The 16,503-nt window shown below is 36.7% G+C and overlaps 2 protein-coding genes across 2 annotated transcripts in view; one reads left to right on the top strand and one right to left on the bottom strand.

Annotated features, from left to right (window-relative positions):
• STXBP3 (syntaxin binding protein 3) overlaps positions 1–15,042 on the top strand; it is a 53,419-nt gene extending 38,377 nt beyond the window's left edge. Inside the window, exons 13-19 of the mRNA XM_081257225.1 lie at positions 325–405; positions 1,293–1,431; positions 1,722–1,828; positions 2,381–2,473; positions 5,062–5,147; positions 13,356–13,504; positions 14,392–15,042. Coding sequence (XP_081113351.1) covers positions 325–405; positions 1,293–1,431; positions 1,722–1,828; positions 2,381–2,473; positions 5,062–5,147; positions 13,356–13,504; positions 14,392–14,486 — 750 coding nt within the window. The 3' untranslated portion in view covers positions 14,487–15,042. The remainder of the gene's footprint in view (positions 1–324; positions 406–1,292; positions 1,432–1,721; positions 1,829–2,380; positions 2,474–5,061; positions 5,148–13,355; positions 13,505–14,391) is intronic.
• Positions 11,561–13,348, bottom strand: LOC308629424 (large ribosomal subunit protein eL37-like). Its single transcript, XM_081257235.1, has one exon. The coding sequence runs from the start codon at positions 12,589–12,591 to the stop codon at positions 12,301–12,303; it is 291 nt and encodes a 96-aa protein (XP_081113361.1). The 5' UTR covers positions 12,592–13,348; the 3' UTR covers positions 11,561–12,300.
• Positions 15,043–16,503: the final 1,461 nt, after the last annotated feature.

Genomic DNA, 16,503 nt, shown 5'->3' with positions numbered 1-16,503 from the left:
CAAGAATCAATAACATAAATTCAAACTTTTTCTGCTTGACTTTAAGGACTTCACTGTTTTTTTCTCACCTTATTTTTCACTACTCCTAAGCCCAACACAAATTCAACCCTTTCATTCTGTTTTTTGTGGTCCGTTGATTATCCCCTGTAGATCATGGTAAATTTCACTTTTTTCCTTTCTCAAGATGTTTCCCTTGATTTACATGGTACCTCCTTCCCACCTAAGCCCATGCTTTCCTTCAGGCCCATCTCAAAAGTTTAATATTATCAGTTACACAGAAAGAAATGAAAATGCTTTAAATGATTGATTTCTTCTGTTTTTCAGCAAGTTGTTCATCTTAACTTAGCAGAAGATTGCATGAATAAGTTCAAGCCTAATATAGAAAAGCTCTGCAAAACTGAACAGGTATGTGCAGAGTCAGAAATACCTATGTTCAGGATAGATTTCCAGAATTAACTTTGTAAGGTAAAACCTAACTTTTTGTTCAATACAGTGCACTAAATCACAGAACCTCTTTTAGAAGGAAACTCACCCACTTGGTTTAATATGTCATTCCTTACCAACGCTAACAAGTAGCTATACAGTATCATAGTAAGCAGTCCCTCCTAATCTGTGATTATGCATTTTTGGTTGAATGGGATGATTTAAGTGTTTGGAGCATTAATTCAGGGTAGCACTGTTGGCAGGCCTTTTTCAGTGGGTGCAGCATTTAAGGCAGCTTCCTGCAGAGTACTGTGTAGGCACATTTAATTAAAGCCTCCTCTATAATGCCAAAACTATTTAGATCAGTGCTGTCTAATAGAAATAGAATGCAAGTCATGTATAATTTTAAATATTCTAGTAGTCACATCAAAAAGGTAAAAAGAAATGAGTGTGGTTAACTTTAATATATTTGATTTAACCCAGTACATCCAAAATATTATTTTGACATGTAATCAATATAAAACAATTACTGAAATATTTTACATTCTTTTTTTCACAAACAAGTCCTCAGAATCTGGTTTTTTAACTTAGAGCACATCTTAATTCAGACTAGACACATTTCAAGTGCTCAGTAGCCACATGCAGCTCGTCTACCATATTAGCAAAGGTTTAGATTAATGATTTTCTTCTCTGAATTATTTTTGACTTTTTACGTTTTGTACAGTATTAGTTTACAAGTGATACTAACATTTTCCTGTGAAAAGGCATCAGTGTTCCATTAAAATTTGGCAAGTTTTAGTAATAGGTTTTTTTCAACTGAAAAATTAATTTGGATCATAGATCACTGACTATATTTCATTTTCATTAAGGACCTGGCACTTGGAACTGATGCAGAAGGACAGAAAGTCAAAGATGCTATGCGAGTACTCCTTCCAGTTCTACTCAACAAAAATCATGATAATTATGATAAAATAAGAGCAATCCTACTTTATATATTCAGTATTAATGGTAATGCAGACTGTTTATTTTCTTGAATATATTAAAATACCCAGCTCTAAAATCATTTTACAATAAGTGGTTTACTATTTGATCATAAGAAAATCTTAGAAAATTAAAAAGTAGTGGCTAAAGTTGGTTAAGATAAATGAAAGGAAAAATGTGAAATTGGGAGCATACTGAAGGGTATATAATTTAAATGTTTGCTATTTTTAAAAAAGCTTTATTCTTGGGTACCTAAAACCTGGAAATGACTATGGTAGCAATTATTTGACTGTGCACTCATATTTGACTTACCTAAGGAACTACGGAAGAAAACTTGGACAGGTTGATCCAGAATGTAAAGATAGAAAATGAGAGTGACATGATTCGTAACTGGAGTTACCTTGGTGTTCCCATAGTCCCTCCCGTAAGAAATTTTACATTCTGTATATACTTATACATACGCATGTGTGGTCATTTGCATTAAATATGTTTTCTTATGTGGGAATCCATGTGGACAGTCTTCTTATTTTACTCTGTTGATTTGGTAAGTAAAATATTAAAAATTTCATTTTTTTTCCCATATATGAGTAATTTGGACAAGTACATTTTTCTAGTGAATTTATATCTTACAGTTTTTGTTGTAATTTGCTATTTATGCTTTTCTTTTTATGATTCATTTATAGCAGAATTTGAAGAACTCTGTATAGAATCTCACTCTTTCCCATCGAGTTTTATATAAGCACTTTGGAGTAAACATATTTTCTGATACTATCATAAATTTTATCATTAATGCACAAAATACTGTGAAGTTATGTGACCACACCTATTCAGATTTTTTGAGTAGGCTTTTCCACTCTTAGTTTTAAGTCAACTGCAACATAGTGTTTGCTGTAAATTAAACATCTTGTTAGAAAACTTAAGAGAATATCACTAAATAAAATTACTGATTTTTAATTTTTTCCTCTAATTATATTAGTCTCAACAAGGCAAACCATTAAGAAAGGATCGGTCTGCAGAAGAAACGTTTCAGCTCTCTCGATGGACACCTTTTATCAAAGATATTTTGGAGGTAAAATTAATTAAATTTTATTTATACCCTGAGTGCCCTTCTGTACAATATTTTTTACTCTTTGTATATTTATCTGTCAGTCTAAGCATATCTATGGATCAAGAATTATCTGCAGTACTGGGAGAGTTCACAAAAGAAGGCTGTATCTGGTGTTAAAGGAGGAGAGGAAACTCTTGAAGATTCTCGACTGCAAATTCATACCACTGACTCAAAATAAATTTTAAAAAAAGCACACACATGCTTTATGAAAAAAACTCTGCTTGAAATAACTTTATGTAGCAGAAATATAAATAATTTAGTTGAATGAAAGTTCAACAAAATAACATTTGTTTATGACCACTATTAGAAGGTGTTAGACTCCAGTATTCTTGGAAATGTATTTGTGATTAAAATGTAAACCTCCAATGGAATATTACTCAGCCATAAAAAGAAACAAAATTGAGTTATTCGTAGTGAGGTGGATGGACCTAGAGACTGTCGTACAGAGTGAAGTAAGTCAGAAAGAGAAAAATACCGTATGCTAGCACATATATATGGAATCTTAAAAAAAAAATGGTTCTGAAGAACCTGGGGCAGGACAGGAATAAAGACGCAGATATAGAGAATGGACTTGAGGACACGGGGAGGGGGAAGGGTAAACTGGGACGAGGTGAGAGAGTGGCATGGACTTATATATACTACCAGATATAAAATAGGTAGCTAGTGGGAAGCAGCTTCATAGCACAGAGAGATCAGCTCGGTGCTTTGTGACCACCTGGAGGGGTGGGATAGGGAGGGTGGGAGGGAAACGCAAGAGAGAGGAGATATGGGGATATATGTATATGTATAGCTGATTCACTTTATTATAAAGCAGAAACTAACACACCATTGTAAAGCAATTATACTCCAGTAAAGATGTTAAAAAAAAATGTAAACCTCACTATAGTTTGCTTTTATAGTCAACAGATGGCTGATGCCTTTAGTACTGTTTACTTTTAGAAAATAATATTCAATTATAGGAAATTAGAAAATGAACTAATAAAAATCACATTATGAGCTCAATAAGGTCATGACATTGATTCTTCAGTCATAATCAGATAGTTCTATTTATTCCAATTTGCCTTTAACTTATTAAACTTTAATTTCTACTTTCCCATGGAAACTAATTGTGTACAATTTATTCCTATGATTTTTCTGTTTTACTTGACTAATTCTATGTCATTCACACATGCTTAATATAGATGAAAAGTTTAAAGAGTTTAGACTTTTTTTTCTGCAGCAGAAGTTGTTTTTTTTTTCCTGATCCATAACAAGGATATAGAACTAAGTAGTTTTTCTTTGCTAGTATTTTAAAAATAAGAATTGACCTTCTCAAACCCTTTAACAAGGATTTGCATATTAAATTCAGAAAATCCACTTTTACCTCAGTGGCAGTCTACAGCCTTCAGGGTTTCTCCTGAAACTTGGTTTCTTCACATCTTGCAGTCTTATTGAAATACTCTAGGACTACTGAGTACCTTGTGCCCATTCCTTGTGTCCATTCCTACTTATTGATACCATTTGTACAACCATGCTCTAATGCAGTGGTCTCTAAACTTTCTTGATCATGCACACTTAATCATAATAGATGTGATCAGGAGCTAGAGTATATGATTATTTATTTATAAACTATATAAATTCTGTATTGATAAAATACTATGTGTACAGTATATACACTTACACATAAATATATAATAAAATATTAATCCTAAAAAGAAGGAAAATTTTAAAATGAAATGAAAAGGAAAGCCTCGCTCATCCCATTGGCTTATCTTGAATACACCTAGGCCACATTCTGTTTTAGAGCCACCGCTATGCACATTCTATTTTAGAGCCACCGCTATGAAGGGCAAGGCCTGGACTCCAGTAGCCTAAGAGGTGTGTCAGGATTAAGATGGTATTAGAAACCCCTAGCACTGGGCTTCCCTGGTGGTGCAGTGGTTAAGAATCCGCCTGCCAATGCATGGGACACAGGTTCGAGCCCTGGTCTGGGAAGATCCCACATGCTGTGGAGCAACTAAGCCCGTATGCCACAACTACTGAGCCTGTGCTCTAGAGCCTGTGTGCCACAACTACTGAAGCCCATGTGCCTAGAGCCCGTGCTCCACAATAAGAGAAGCCATCGCAGTGAGAAGCCCGTGCACTGCAACGAAGAGTAGCCCCCGCTCACCGCAACTAGAGAAAGCCCGTGTGCAGCAACAAAAGACCCAACACAGCCTAAATAAATAAATAATAAAATAAATAAATTTATTTTTTTAAAAAAGGAACCCCTAACACTCTAAAGATAAAGATCCTTATAAGGTACCTGGAATTCTCACACCAAAGTGGGAACCCTCCAGATGAAGAAATACAGGCATGCAATAAATATTAGTTTAATAAGTAAATGATTTCATTAATTTTTGTTGCAATTTAAGATTTGTGAGTTTCAAAAAAAGGGCTAACCTTATTTTATTAAATATATATCCTTATGTTCCTTAATTGTAAACATAAGTTTTGAGTTTTATGTAAAACAAACAAAATCCTGGAATTTACAATATTTTCTTGATGGTTTTAATTCTTTTCTTTCCTAGGATGCCATCGATAATAGATTAGATTCAAAAGAGTGGCCATATTGTTCCCAGTGTCCAGCAGTATGGAATGGCTCAGGAGCTGTAAGGTAAAACCTATAAATGAAAGAAAGCCAGTGAAATTTTCACTATGAAATTACAGACTAATAACTGAAAAGGTACACAGGTATTCCTATATTGGTAACTCTTCTTGAAGCATATAGTCACTTAGAAGGCAGTTTTTCTTTAACTGTAACCTGTTTTAGATGAGTCCAGATAAGCAATATGAAAATGTGCCATATTATAAAAAAAACTTACATGAAACTAGAGAATTTCTCCACTCATCTTTTTTTTTCTTCACATTAGCAGAGGACATAATCCTTTCTGATGATTTTTTTGGTGATAAAATATTTGAGACATTCAGAAAGCTGTAGACAATATTATAATGCATACCCTATACTCAGTGCCCAGCTTAACAAATGAATCATTATAAATACAGTTCAAGCTTCCTATATATCACTCTCTGATTTTTCTTATTCTCTCTTTCTTCACTATCCTGAATTTGGTGTTTACCATTCACCTGTGGTTCTTTATACATTTTCTACATATATCTGTATTCTAAATTATGTATAGAGTTGTGTTTTGCAGGATTTTTCTCTTGGTCTTTGGCTTTTAGCAGTTTAACTATGATGTGTCTAGGCGGAGTTCTTTTTGTGTTTATTCTACCTGGGGTAGTTGAGTTTTCTTGGATCTACAAGTTAATATTTTTCATCAAATTTTGGGAAGTTTTCAGTTGCTGTTTCTTCAAATTTTTTTTCTGCCTGTTTCTCTCTCCCTCTTCTTTTGAAACTCCATTACTCATGTGTTGGAAAGTTTGACTTTGTCTCATGGGTCACTGAGGCTCTGTTTACCTTTCTTCCACCTTTTTTCTTTCTGTTCTTCAGATATGCTAATATCTATTGATCCATCTTCAGTTCTTTCTTTCTTTCTTTTTTTTTTTTTTTTTTGCGATACTCGGGCCTGTCACTGCTGTGGCCTCTCCTGTTGTGGAGCACAGGCTCCGGACGCGCAGGCTCAGCGGCCATGGCTCACGGGCCCAGCCGCTCCGCGGCATGTGGGATCCTCCCGGACCGGGGCACGAACCCGTGTCCCCTCCATCGGCAGGCGGACTCTCAACCACTGTGCCACCAGGGAAGCCCCATCTTCAATTCTTTGATTCTTTCTTCTGACATCTCAAATCTGCTATTGAGCCCATCTAGTGAATTTTTCATTTCAGTTATTGTGCTTTTCACATTTTGAATTTCCATTTGCTTCTTTTTTAGTTTCCATTTCTCTTTTGAAATTCCCCATTGATTAATGTAGTATTGGCATGGTTTTCTTTAATTATTTGATCGTATTTATAATAGATTCTTCGGAGTCTGCTAATCCAACATCTGGATTCACTCAGGGTCAGTTTCTATTGATAGCTTTTTTCCAACGTGTGGGTCACAGGTTACTGTTTTCTTACATATCTACTAATTTTTGCTTGAAAGTTGGATCTTTTAGATACTGTACTGTAGCAACTCTAAATTGTTTTTTGTTTTAGTAATTTGTATGGATTTAAGCTGTGGGATCACTGCTCCCTGCAGTTTAGCCACTGATGTCATTGCAGGGGTTTTTAATTTTAAATTTAATTTTTTTGCTTCGTTCCTAGTGGTTGCCCTATGTCTGAATAGTTTAGAGGTCAGCCAGTTATCTGGGCAGGGGTTGTGTTTAGACACCTCACGCCTTCCATCATCTGCTGATCTATCCGAATGTGGGTTAAGAACTGCATTACAAGTCAGAGTCAGTTCTTGAGTCTTCCCCACCCCCCACCACCACCCTTCTTTTTTTTCCCTATTCTTTCCCTGGGGCTTTCTCTGGCTTGTCCTGACACAAGCATAATTTGGCAGTCAGCTAAGGATGTGGGGAGAGTTTGTCTTTGTCTTCTTTGGCTTTCGTACGTTCAGGATTTCCCCATTAAATTTCTGGCTGATGTGCCACCTATCCCATACTGGGACCAAGATGTTGTGCTACCAGAGCTGCAGGTCTTCCTGTTATAAACCAGGTCTGCCGTTTTTAACTAGCAAAGCTGCAGGATTTTGTATTCCCTTTGCTCCCTACCTTGAATCAAGTCTTCCACCTCAGGCAGTAAAGTTGGTGGTTCTCTCAGCCAGCCTCAGGTCAGTAAAGCTATAGTTTTTGCTGACTGAGTTGGAAGAACAGTGCAGGTTGCGTGCAGCCTCAGGCTAGAAGGTCACGTAGTCACTACCACCATTCTTACCAATATGCTAACGTATTTTTTAAGAGTAAGTGCTTCTCAATTTGCTGTTTGCCCGTGGCTGATTTCCAAGTGACCTGAACTGGTTTGTCCCCCCACAATTTCATCCAGGTTTATACTTGTTTTCTTGGAGGGCAGTCTTCTGACCATCTTATTCCACCATGACCACAAGTTGTCTTTGACTGTGTTTTTAATCTTAATATACATGGTGTCATCTTGTATGTGTCCTCCTGCAACTTCCTTTTTAAATTTCCCTCAACATTATGTTTGTGAAGTTTATCCCAAGTTGATAACATGCATAAATTTTCACTGCTGGTTGGTGTATTCTTATGTGAGTATCACAGTTTATTCATGTATTTTCCACACAATGGAAATTTAGGCTGTGTCAAAACTGGCACCATTACAAATAATACGCAGTGAGCATTCTTGTACATTACGTGTGTTTGAGTATTTCTCTAGGGTGATTCTCTTGGTCTGAGGACTTTTTCTTTAGTTTTATTTTTCCCTTTTCTCCTGGTTTGGAAGTTATATAGCCTTTTTGTACTTTTGTAGCTATTATCCTTAGAATTTTAGTACACTTCTTTGACTCACCAAAGTCTGAGATTAGTTATCTTTGCCCTTCTCATGAATAGTATAGAACTTCAGAACAACTTAATTCAAACTACGCACCCTTTAAATGTTCTCTTAATTCTTTATTGTTTTCACCTTATATCTTTTTTATTTCCCAAATTAATGATGAGCATTATTTTTTTAGTTGTGTGTGCATACTAACCAGTTATATCGCGCACCACTTCTGCTTTCATCCCTTTTTTTAAAATTAATTTATTTTATTTTATTTTTGGCTGCGTTGGGTCTTTGTTGCTGCATGCAGGAGTTGCAGCAAGCGGGGTCTACTCTTTGTTGTGCGCAGGCTTCTCATTGCAGTGGCTTCTCGTTGTGGAGCATGGGCTCTAGGTGCATGGGCTTCACTAGTTGTGGCATGTGGGCTCAGTAGTTGTGGCTCATGGGCTCTAGAGCACTGGCTCAGTAGTTGTGGCGCACGGGCTTAGTTGCTCCATGGCTTGTGGGATCTTCCCAGACCAGGGATCGAACCTGTGTCCCCTGCATTAGCAGGCAGATTCTTAACCACTGCACCACCAGGGGAGTCCCTTGCATCCCGTTTTTTGGGCTCATTTGTTTTCTGAAATATATCCTTTAGAAGTTTCTTCAGTGTGGGTCTGTTGGTGGTAGGGTCTCTGTGGTTTTGTCTGTCTGAAAATGTCTTCATTTTGTCATTGTTCTTACATGATAGCTTTGAATTTCTAGGCTCATGTTAATTTTCACTCAACACTTTGAAATGTTATTCTCCTGTTTCTTGGTTTCCATTTTAGCTCTTGGGAAGGTGTGTGTATGGGGATGGGGTGTTTTCAGACAGTTTTGTCGTACTTTTATAGGTAATTTGCCTTTTCTCTCTGGTGCTTTTCGTCTTTGATATTCTGTACATTTCCTATGCTGTGTCTGCCTGAGGGTTTATTTTATTCCTTTCCTTGGGATTCAGTGTGTTTCCTAAAATCTGAAGTTTCATATCTTTCATAAATTCTTCAAATATTGCCACTTCTGCAGTCTTGGTTTTATTCGAACATCTCATTTTATCTTCACGCCTCGTAATCTCTCAAGTTTTAATATTTCTTTTACTTTTGTGTTCCATTTTGGAAATTTTTCTTTGGATTTAGTTTTCAATTCTTTAGTTCTTTCTTAAATTTGTGCCTAATCTGCTGAGTAAACTATATATATGTATATATTTTTTGAGCTTCTATGTTCATTGACTTTACTTTTCCTTTATTTTAGAAGTTCTCCTTGTTTCTTTTTCAAATATGCTTGAACTTCTTTGTTCTTATCTTGTCGTGCTTTCTGTTCTACTTTATTATCATTTATCATTTTCAACATAATTTTAGACTATTTTTTACTAAATTCAACATCTGACATTCTTTGGGGTCTAATTTTACTGCTTTTTCATTCTGCAGACACTTGTGCTTGCTTATTTCCTCGTGTGCGTCATAATTTTGGATTCTGAGCTTATTTCAGTAGCCAGGATTGAGAGTGGGTACCTTCAGAGAGGTTTTGCATTTGCTTCTGCCAAGGTTAGAGACTTTTTTCTTTTGTGTGTTAATTTCTCAGTTGGGGTTCCCCAGCCTATGAAGGTAGTGTAAATTAGAGCTCTCACGAGACAGGCCTGTGTTGAATTATCAGATAAGAAGCTTCTTTGTCATCTCCCTTGCTTTTGAGTGTGTCCTGACCTTATGCAGGGGTGTCACCTCCCCATCTCTACCTTGCACAATATCCAAGACTTTGTCTTCTGTGTTCATTAAACAGGGAAACACCCAGACCCCTTGTTTGCTAAGATTAGACTAACACTATAAGGCAGGGAAGCCTCAACTCAGTTTACCACTCTAGTTTTTAGTTTCCTTTGTACTGCTGCTGGCCCTTGAAGATTGCTCTTACTTGTTTACTTTCAGCTATGCTTTTAAAAAGATGTTTGCTCCTATTTTAACCAATGCCTCTAGGTGCTTTCTAGAGTGAGATTTTCAGGATACAGGGATTTAATCATTATTTATGTGTCTTCCAGAGTGTAAAACACTAACACAGTGTCTTACACATTTATGTGAAACAAATTGTATGTAATCCTATTGTCCTAAAATTGCTATTCAGAAATTTAAAAATCGTTACAATCACATAATCATTTTGAGCAATATTACTTCCTTTTCTTTTGCTTTCTTACTTTATTTCACTCTTTGGAAAGTTTTTAAACCAAGGTTGTACTTTTAGTATGTCCTTGATTTATTTTGTATGGGAACCAAGAGTGTATCTTGTTCCTGTTTCATCTTTCAAAACCAGCTACTAAGTCTCTTTACTATTTCTGTTGTTTACTACCTCGTCATTCTTTAAGATGGCAGATGGAAATTACCATCCAAAAGGCTAGACTGAGAACATTATTAAAAGTTTAACGTGGGGGCTTCCCTGGTGGCGCAGTGGTTGAGAGTCCGCCTGCCGATGCAGGGGACACGGGTTCGTGCCCCGGTCCGGGAAGATCCCACATGCTGCGGAGCGGCTGGGCCTGTGAGCCATGGCCGCTGGGCCTGCGCGTCCGGAGCCTGTGCTCCTCAGTGGGAGAGGCCACAACAGTAAGAGGCCCGCGTACCACAAAAAAAAAAAAGTTTACCGTGGACTTCCCTGGTGGCACACTGGTTAAGAATCTGCCTGCTGGGACTTCCTTGGTGGCACAGTGGTTGAGAATCTGCCTGCCAGTTCAGGGGACACGGGTTCGAGCCCTGGTCCTGGAAGATCCCACATGCCGTGGAGCTACTGAGCCCGTGTGCCACAACTACTTCAGCCCATGTGCCTAGAGCCTGTGCTCCACGGCAAAGAGAAGCCACCGCAATGAGAAGCCCGCGCACCGCAACAAAGAGTAGCCCCCACTCACTGCAACTAGAGAAAGCTCGCACACAGCAACAAAGATCCAACGCAGCCAATAAATAAATAAATAAATTTATTTATTTATTTAAAAAAAAGAATCCGCCTGCCAATGCAGGGGACACAGGTTCAAGCCCTGGTCTGGGAAGATCCCGCATCCCATGGAGCAGCTAAGCCCATGCACCACAACTACTGAGCCTGCGCTCTAAAGCCCACGAGCCACAACTACTGAAGCCTGTGCGCCTACAGCCTGTGCTTCACAACAAGAGAAGCCACTGCAGTGGGAAGCCCATGCACCACAATGAAGAGTAGTCCCTGCTCGTCACAACTAGAGAAAGCCCGCATGCAGCAACAAAGACCCAGTGCAGCCAAAAATAAATGAGTGAATTTATTTTTTAAAAGTTTACCGTGATATCCTACATTGCAGGGTCTTAGAGGTCATCTAGTATATGGTTTCCAAAGTGGGTAATAAGATGATCTATTGGGTATTATTTTTACACTAGAAAAAGGAGAAATTAAGCTTTATTAGTATATACTAGTACACATATATAATTTATAAACTAATATATATTTTTAATAGATGTACATGTTTCTTTTAAAATATTTATTTACTTTTCAAATAAAAGCTCAGAATTTTTACTAGTGGGGTATGGGAACAAAAATAGTGATTTCTATGACCTAGGGCAGTGCTACCCAATACAACTTTATTGCAGTGATGGAAATATCCTATATCTGCACTGTCCTGTATGATAACCACTAGCCACATACCATGACTGAGAAACTAAATTTTTAATTTTAGTTAATTTAAATTTAAATAGCCTCATGTGGCTAGTGGCTGCTATCTTGGCCAGTGCACAGATCTAGAGCAATCTAAGGGGAGAAGTAGTAGATATTGTAGTTCTATTTGTTTAGTGCTTTCCTAGTACCAGATTCCATACTTAGTGTATTCTGTACATTATTTCATTTAATCTTGAAAACAACCCTTTAGGTTTAGAGAGAGGTTAAGTAACTTGCTAAAAGTCATAGAGAATTAAAAAGAAGCAGAATCAGAGTTGAAACCCAGGTGGCTCTCTCTTTTTTTTTTTAACAGCATTATTGAGTTACAATTGACTTCATAACATATTTTTTAAGGTATACAACTTGATGTTTTGATACATATACATTGGGAAGTCACCACAAACTAGTTAATATATCCATGATTACCATTTTCTTCTTTTCCTTTTTTTTTCTTTGCTTTCTTTTGTGGCATAAAGACTTAAGATCTATCCTCTTAGCATATTTCAAATATACAGTACAGTTTTGTTAACTATAGTCAGCATGCTGTACATTAGATTTCTAGAACTTACTCATCTTGCATAGTTGAAACTTTGTGCCCTTTCAACAACATTGCCTCTTTTCCCTCTCTACCCATTCCCTGGCAACCAACATTGTACCCTCCACTTCTATCAATTTGGCTTTTTTATTTTATTTTATTTTTTTATTTAAAACCAGAACATTTATTGCATGACTAGTCATTAAGATGAACTGGTTGCTGCAACAGCTGCCCTCTTGGACTTAGGTGTTTTTCTTTCACGGAACCCATGCCTGAATCTGTGGTATACAATTTTTAGGTGCCTCATTCGACCAATCCAGGTGGTACTTCGTCTTTTAGCTTTAGCACTCCAGTTATAGTTTCTCTTCTGCTTGGCAGTGTAGCCACGTTTGCCACAGGTCGACTTCTGAAGGTGGTAGGCCGTAGAGCCACAACGGCGGCACATGTGCATCTTATTCCGATGCTTTCCAAATGATGACGTTTCCTTCGTCATCTCGCTTCTGCCACTGAGACCAAAGAGCAGTTTGACTATTTTAGATTCCACATATAAGTGAGATCATGCAGTCTTTCTGAGTCTGGCCTTTTTCAATTAGCATAATATCCTTCAGGTTCATTCATGTTGTTGCAAATGGAAGAATTTGCTTCTTTTTTAAGCCTGAATAATATTCCACTCTATATATATACCATTTTCTCTATCCATTTGTTCATTGATGGACATTTAGGTTGTTTTCATATCTTGACTATTGTGAATAATACTGCAGTGAACACAGGAGTGTAGATATGTGTTCGATATCTCCTATAATCATACTTTACTAGTAGAGTTTCAGCAAGGGACGTTCTGGTACCACGTCAGCTCCAAAGCAGCACCTGTGCCTCCCCCACCCCCTCTATGTCTTTAAAACCCTATTGTCTCAATGCCACCACCACCCCTTTTTTGACTTCAGGAAGTCATAGACTTCTCAGGTATACTATGTCTTTATCTGAAATAAATAAGACAGGGCCTTAGCTCTATTTTAAAGGTAAAAGTGCTGAGCTAGATTATGAGTCTTTTGTTCAAACTCTGTAGATCAAAATTGAACTTAAAGTGGGGCTGTCCTGCCTGGCCCTTGATGCTCCAGTCACACCATAGTTAAGTCATTTCCTTAAAATCAATGCAGTTGGTGCCAAATTTGAGTTTGCTTGAGTTGGGCTCTTTTAAAAGACTATAAGCAGTATGGCTTTGGAAATATTTTTAACGTGTTTGTGTTTATTTTTTAGTGCTCGGCAGAAACCCAGAGCTAATTATTTAGAGGATCGAAAAAATGGGTCTAAGCTGATTGTTTTTGTAATCGGAGGAATTACATACTCTGAAATGCGTTGTGCTTATGAAGTATCTCAGGCACATAAATCCTGTGAAGTTATTATTGGTAAGACTTGAGTTTTCCTCTTTTCTGTTTTTTTTAAAATAAACTCTAAATGCAAAAATATATATGTAAAACTTTATCTTGTAATTTACATTTAGGACTAAATTGTTCAGTGCAAAAAAATATTTTTTAAATCATAGTGTGTTTTATCTGATGTACCAGAATTTTTTCCTGGTTGACTTTTTTGATTTTTTTAAATTAAAATTCTGATTTTGAGAGAATGAGCTTCAGAAATATTATATTCATTATAATATGCTTTATAATATATTATATAATGTATTATATATTATATATATTCTTTATAATATTCTAAATATTACATAAAGAATATATCCTTTAAAATATTACATCCTATCCTTTTCTTGCCCTCATGATTAAATAATTTTTGAAACATGCATTTCTACTACAGAAATATTTTGAAATTTTTTCTGTCTGTGGACCTGACATTGGCCAGGCCTGTATGGAATTTAGTTTTAAGCATTTCAGTCAAAGCCACTGATACTGAAACTCTCCTGACCCCTGGAGGTGCCGCGTTTATACACCAAGCCTCGATCTGCAGCACTGCTTAACAGTTCTCTGTGACTGTTGCTGTTTTGTCAGGAGGACAGACTAACCTCCAGTTTTGATCTTCAGTTTATCAATATATAGCACAAAGTGGACAAAGCACTAGGAGTGGGCAGTGTTTTTGAAGGGTTACTGAGTGTGCTCAATGAAGAGGAAGGATTGAAATACTGTAGTTTAGGCAGATTTCAGGAAGGCATCCTATAGAAATTTTGTTAAGTTGCCCCAAGCTACTGCACTTTGCATATTTGAAGGACAGGACAATATAATTAGCCAAGGAAAATTGATTTAACTGCTGGCCTCTGAAAATTTCTCTTTTCCTCTACCAGGTTCCACGCATATTTTAACACCCAAAAAGCTGTTGGATGATATAAAGATGCTGAATAAACCCAAGGATAAAGTCTCCTTTATTAAAGATGAATAGCATTTTAGCTGGGGAGGGATTTGGAGATTCTTATTAATTTGATCAACTAAAGTAGATCAAGACATTGTGGCTGTCATGTATTTTAAAAAATGTAAATATTTTAAGGAATAATGACTTTTCAAATATATTTCTTAAGGGACTGTTTATGATTGCATATCATTGGATTTGCTATTTTTAATTTAAGTATTGTTGCTGCTTTATAGATGATGAGAAGAAATGTTAAAATGCTTTCTAAAAGGAAATATTTTCAGCTTTGGAACAGAATATATTACAGTTGTGGGTAATTTTTCACAGCCACCTATGTACATACTAATTACTTATTAGATACTTATCTGTCTAATGCTGAAGTATAGTTTTTTGGGAAAGAATGATTTTAAATGAAAAGGTTGTAAAAGTAAAAACTGTGAACTTGTATGTATGATAGAATGATTTCCTATAAGTGCAGTTTTTCTTTCAACTGAAATTCATAACTTCTTTTATATGTAAAGTAAGTTAGTCATTAATAGGAATAGAATGATTTCACAGTATATACTCTTGCTAGATACTTCTGAAGAACACAATTTTGTATAATTCTGAATAATGTATGTTTAAATTAGCAAACAAAAATAATCATGAACATTCTAAGAGAAAATAAATATATACTGACAAAAATTATCTCTGTTTTTTGGCAGGGAGGAAGGGGAAATTGGGAAATTTTAAAGTTCTAAGTCAGAGAATTACAAAGAAGAAAAAGAATGCATCATAATCTTCCCACCAAGATAACTCCCTTTGACCTACGAAAATAATAATGTAATCTTTGTATACGGTTAGATAATGTAAGGATATGTGTGCACGTGTGTTATACAAAGGGAACATCTTCATTTCAGATCTCTCCTTTTACCTGGCCTCATAGTGTTCTATCATAGAGTGGACTGTAATTTATATATCACTCATCTTCAGAGTTTTGCTCTTACAAATAATGCTGCATTGTTTGGGTACATACCTGTGCAAACTTACACAAATATTTCTATAATATAAATATCTAGCAAGGACATAGCTGTCTAAAGTATTTGTGCATTTAAAATACTGCTAGATATCACCATTTAAAATTTTTATGTAGGGACTTCCCTGGTGGTCCAGGGGCTAAGACTCCACGCTCTCAATGGGGGGGGCCTGGATTCGATCCCTGGTCAGGGAACTAGATCCTACACGCTGCCATGCTGCAACCTAGTGTTGGCATGCCGCAACTAAAAGATCCCGCACACCACAACTAAAAAGACCCCACATACAGCAACTAAAGATCCCGCCTGCCACAACTAAGACCGGATGGAGCCAAATAAATAAATTAATTAAATAAATAAATACTAAAAAAATAAAATTTTTATGTAGATCAGTCCATCACTTTTCCTGTGTGGCTTGCAAATTTATGTTGTACTTAGAAATATCTTTGCACCCGAGATTGTAAATTCACCCATCGATCTTCTAGAGCATTTTGATAGTTTCATTTTATTTTTTACAGGTAACTCTTTTATCCATCTGGAATTGGTTTTAGTATGATGTATGCTAGATATTGTCTCTTAGCACTTGGCTTTATGTCCCATGCCTCCCCATTCCATACCACAGGGGATGAAAGCTAAAAAGGAAGTTTTGCAGACTCAAAGGTAAGTGGGGTTCTGAACAGGTTAGATTCCGCCAACGACTTGCATTTGGTGAAGTTTTTAAGTTAGAAGGGAGGCAGAGGCCATCTGCTGCAGCTGTGCCAATGGACAAGCAAGTTGCTGCCGACAGGAGTTGTTTGTAGCAACCAGACTCCACATTTTAGTGTCTGTCACCTGCTTCATGGGTATGAGGCAATGCTGCTGGCAACTGGTGGCATTAGCTTCCTATTCTCTGGATCAGATGGTGATATGACCTTGAGTCTAAAAATATGGCCCCTAGTTTCTGCCCTTACAGCTTTTCCCATGATTTTTAAGGACTTAATTCTCTATGTTAAAGCACTTCTTGGAATATCTAGAGGAGTTTCTGTTCCTTCCGTGAA

This window comes from Mesoplodon bidens (assembly GCF_964165515.1).
Source record: "Mesoplodon bidens genome assembly, chromosome: 2".
Taxonomy (NCBI): domain Eukaryota; kingdom Metazoa; phylum Chordata; class Mammalia; order Artiodactyla; family Ziphiidae; genus Mesoplodon; species Mesoplodon bidens.
The sequence above is the reverse complement of the archived record's forward strand: the minus strand, read 5'-3'. Positions and strand labels throughout refer to the sequence as shown.

Excerpts from the sequence above, each read along its gene's own strand:
- LOC308629424 (XM_081257235.1), bottom strand. The coding sequence starts at position 12,591 with ATGACGAAGGAAACGTCATCATTTGGAAAGCATCGGAATAAGATGCAC.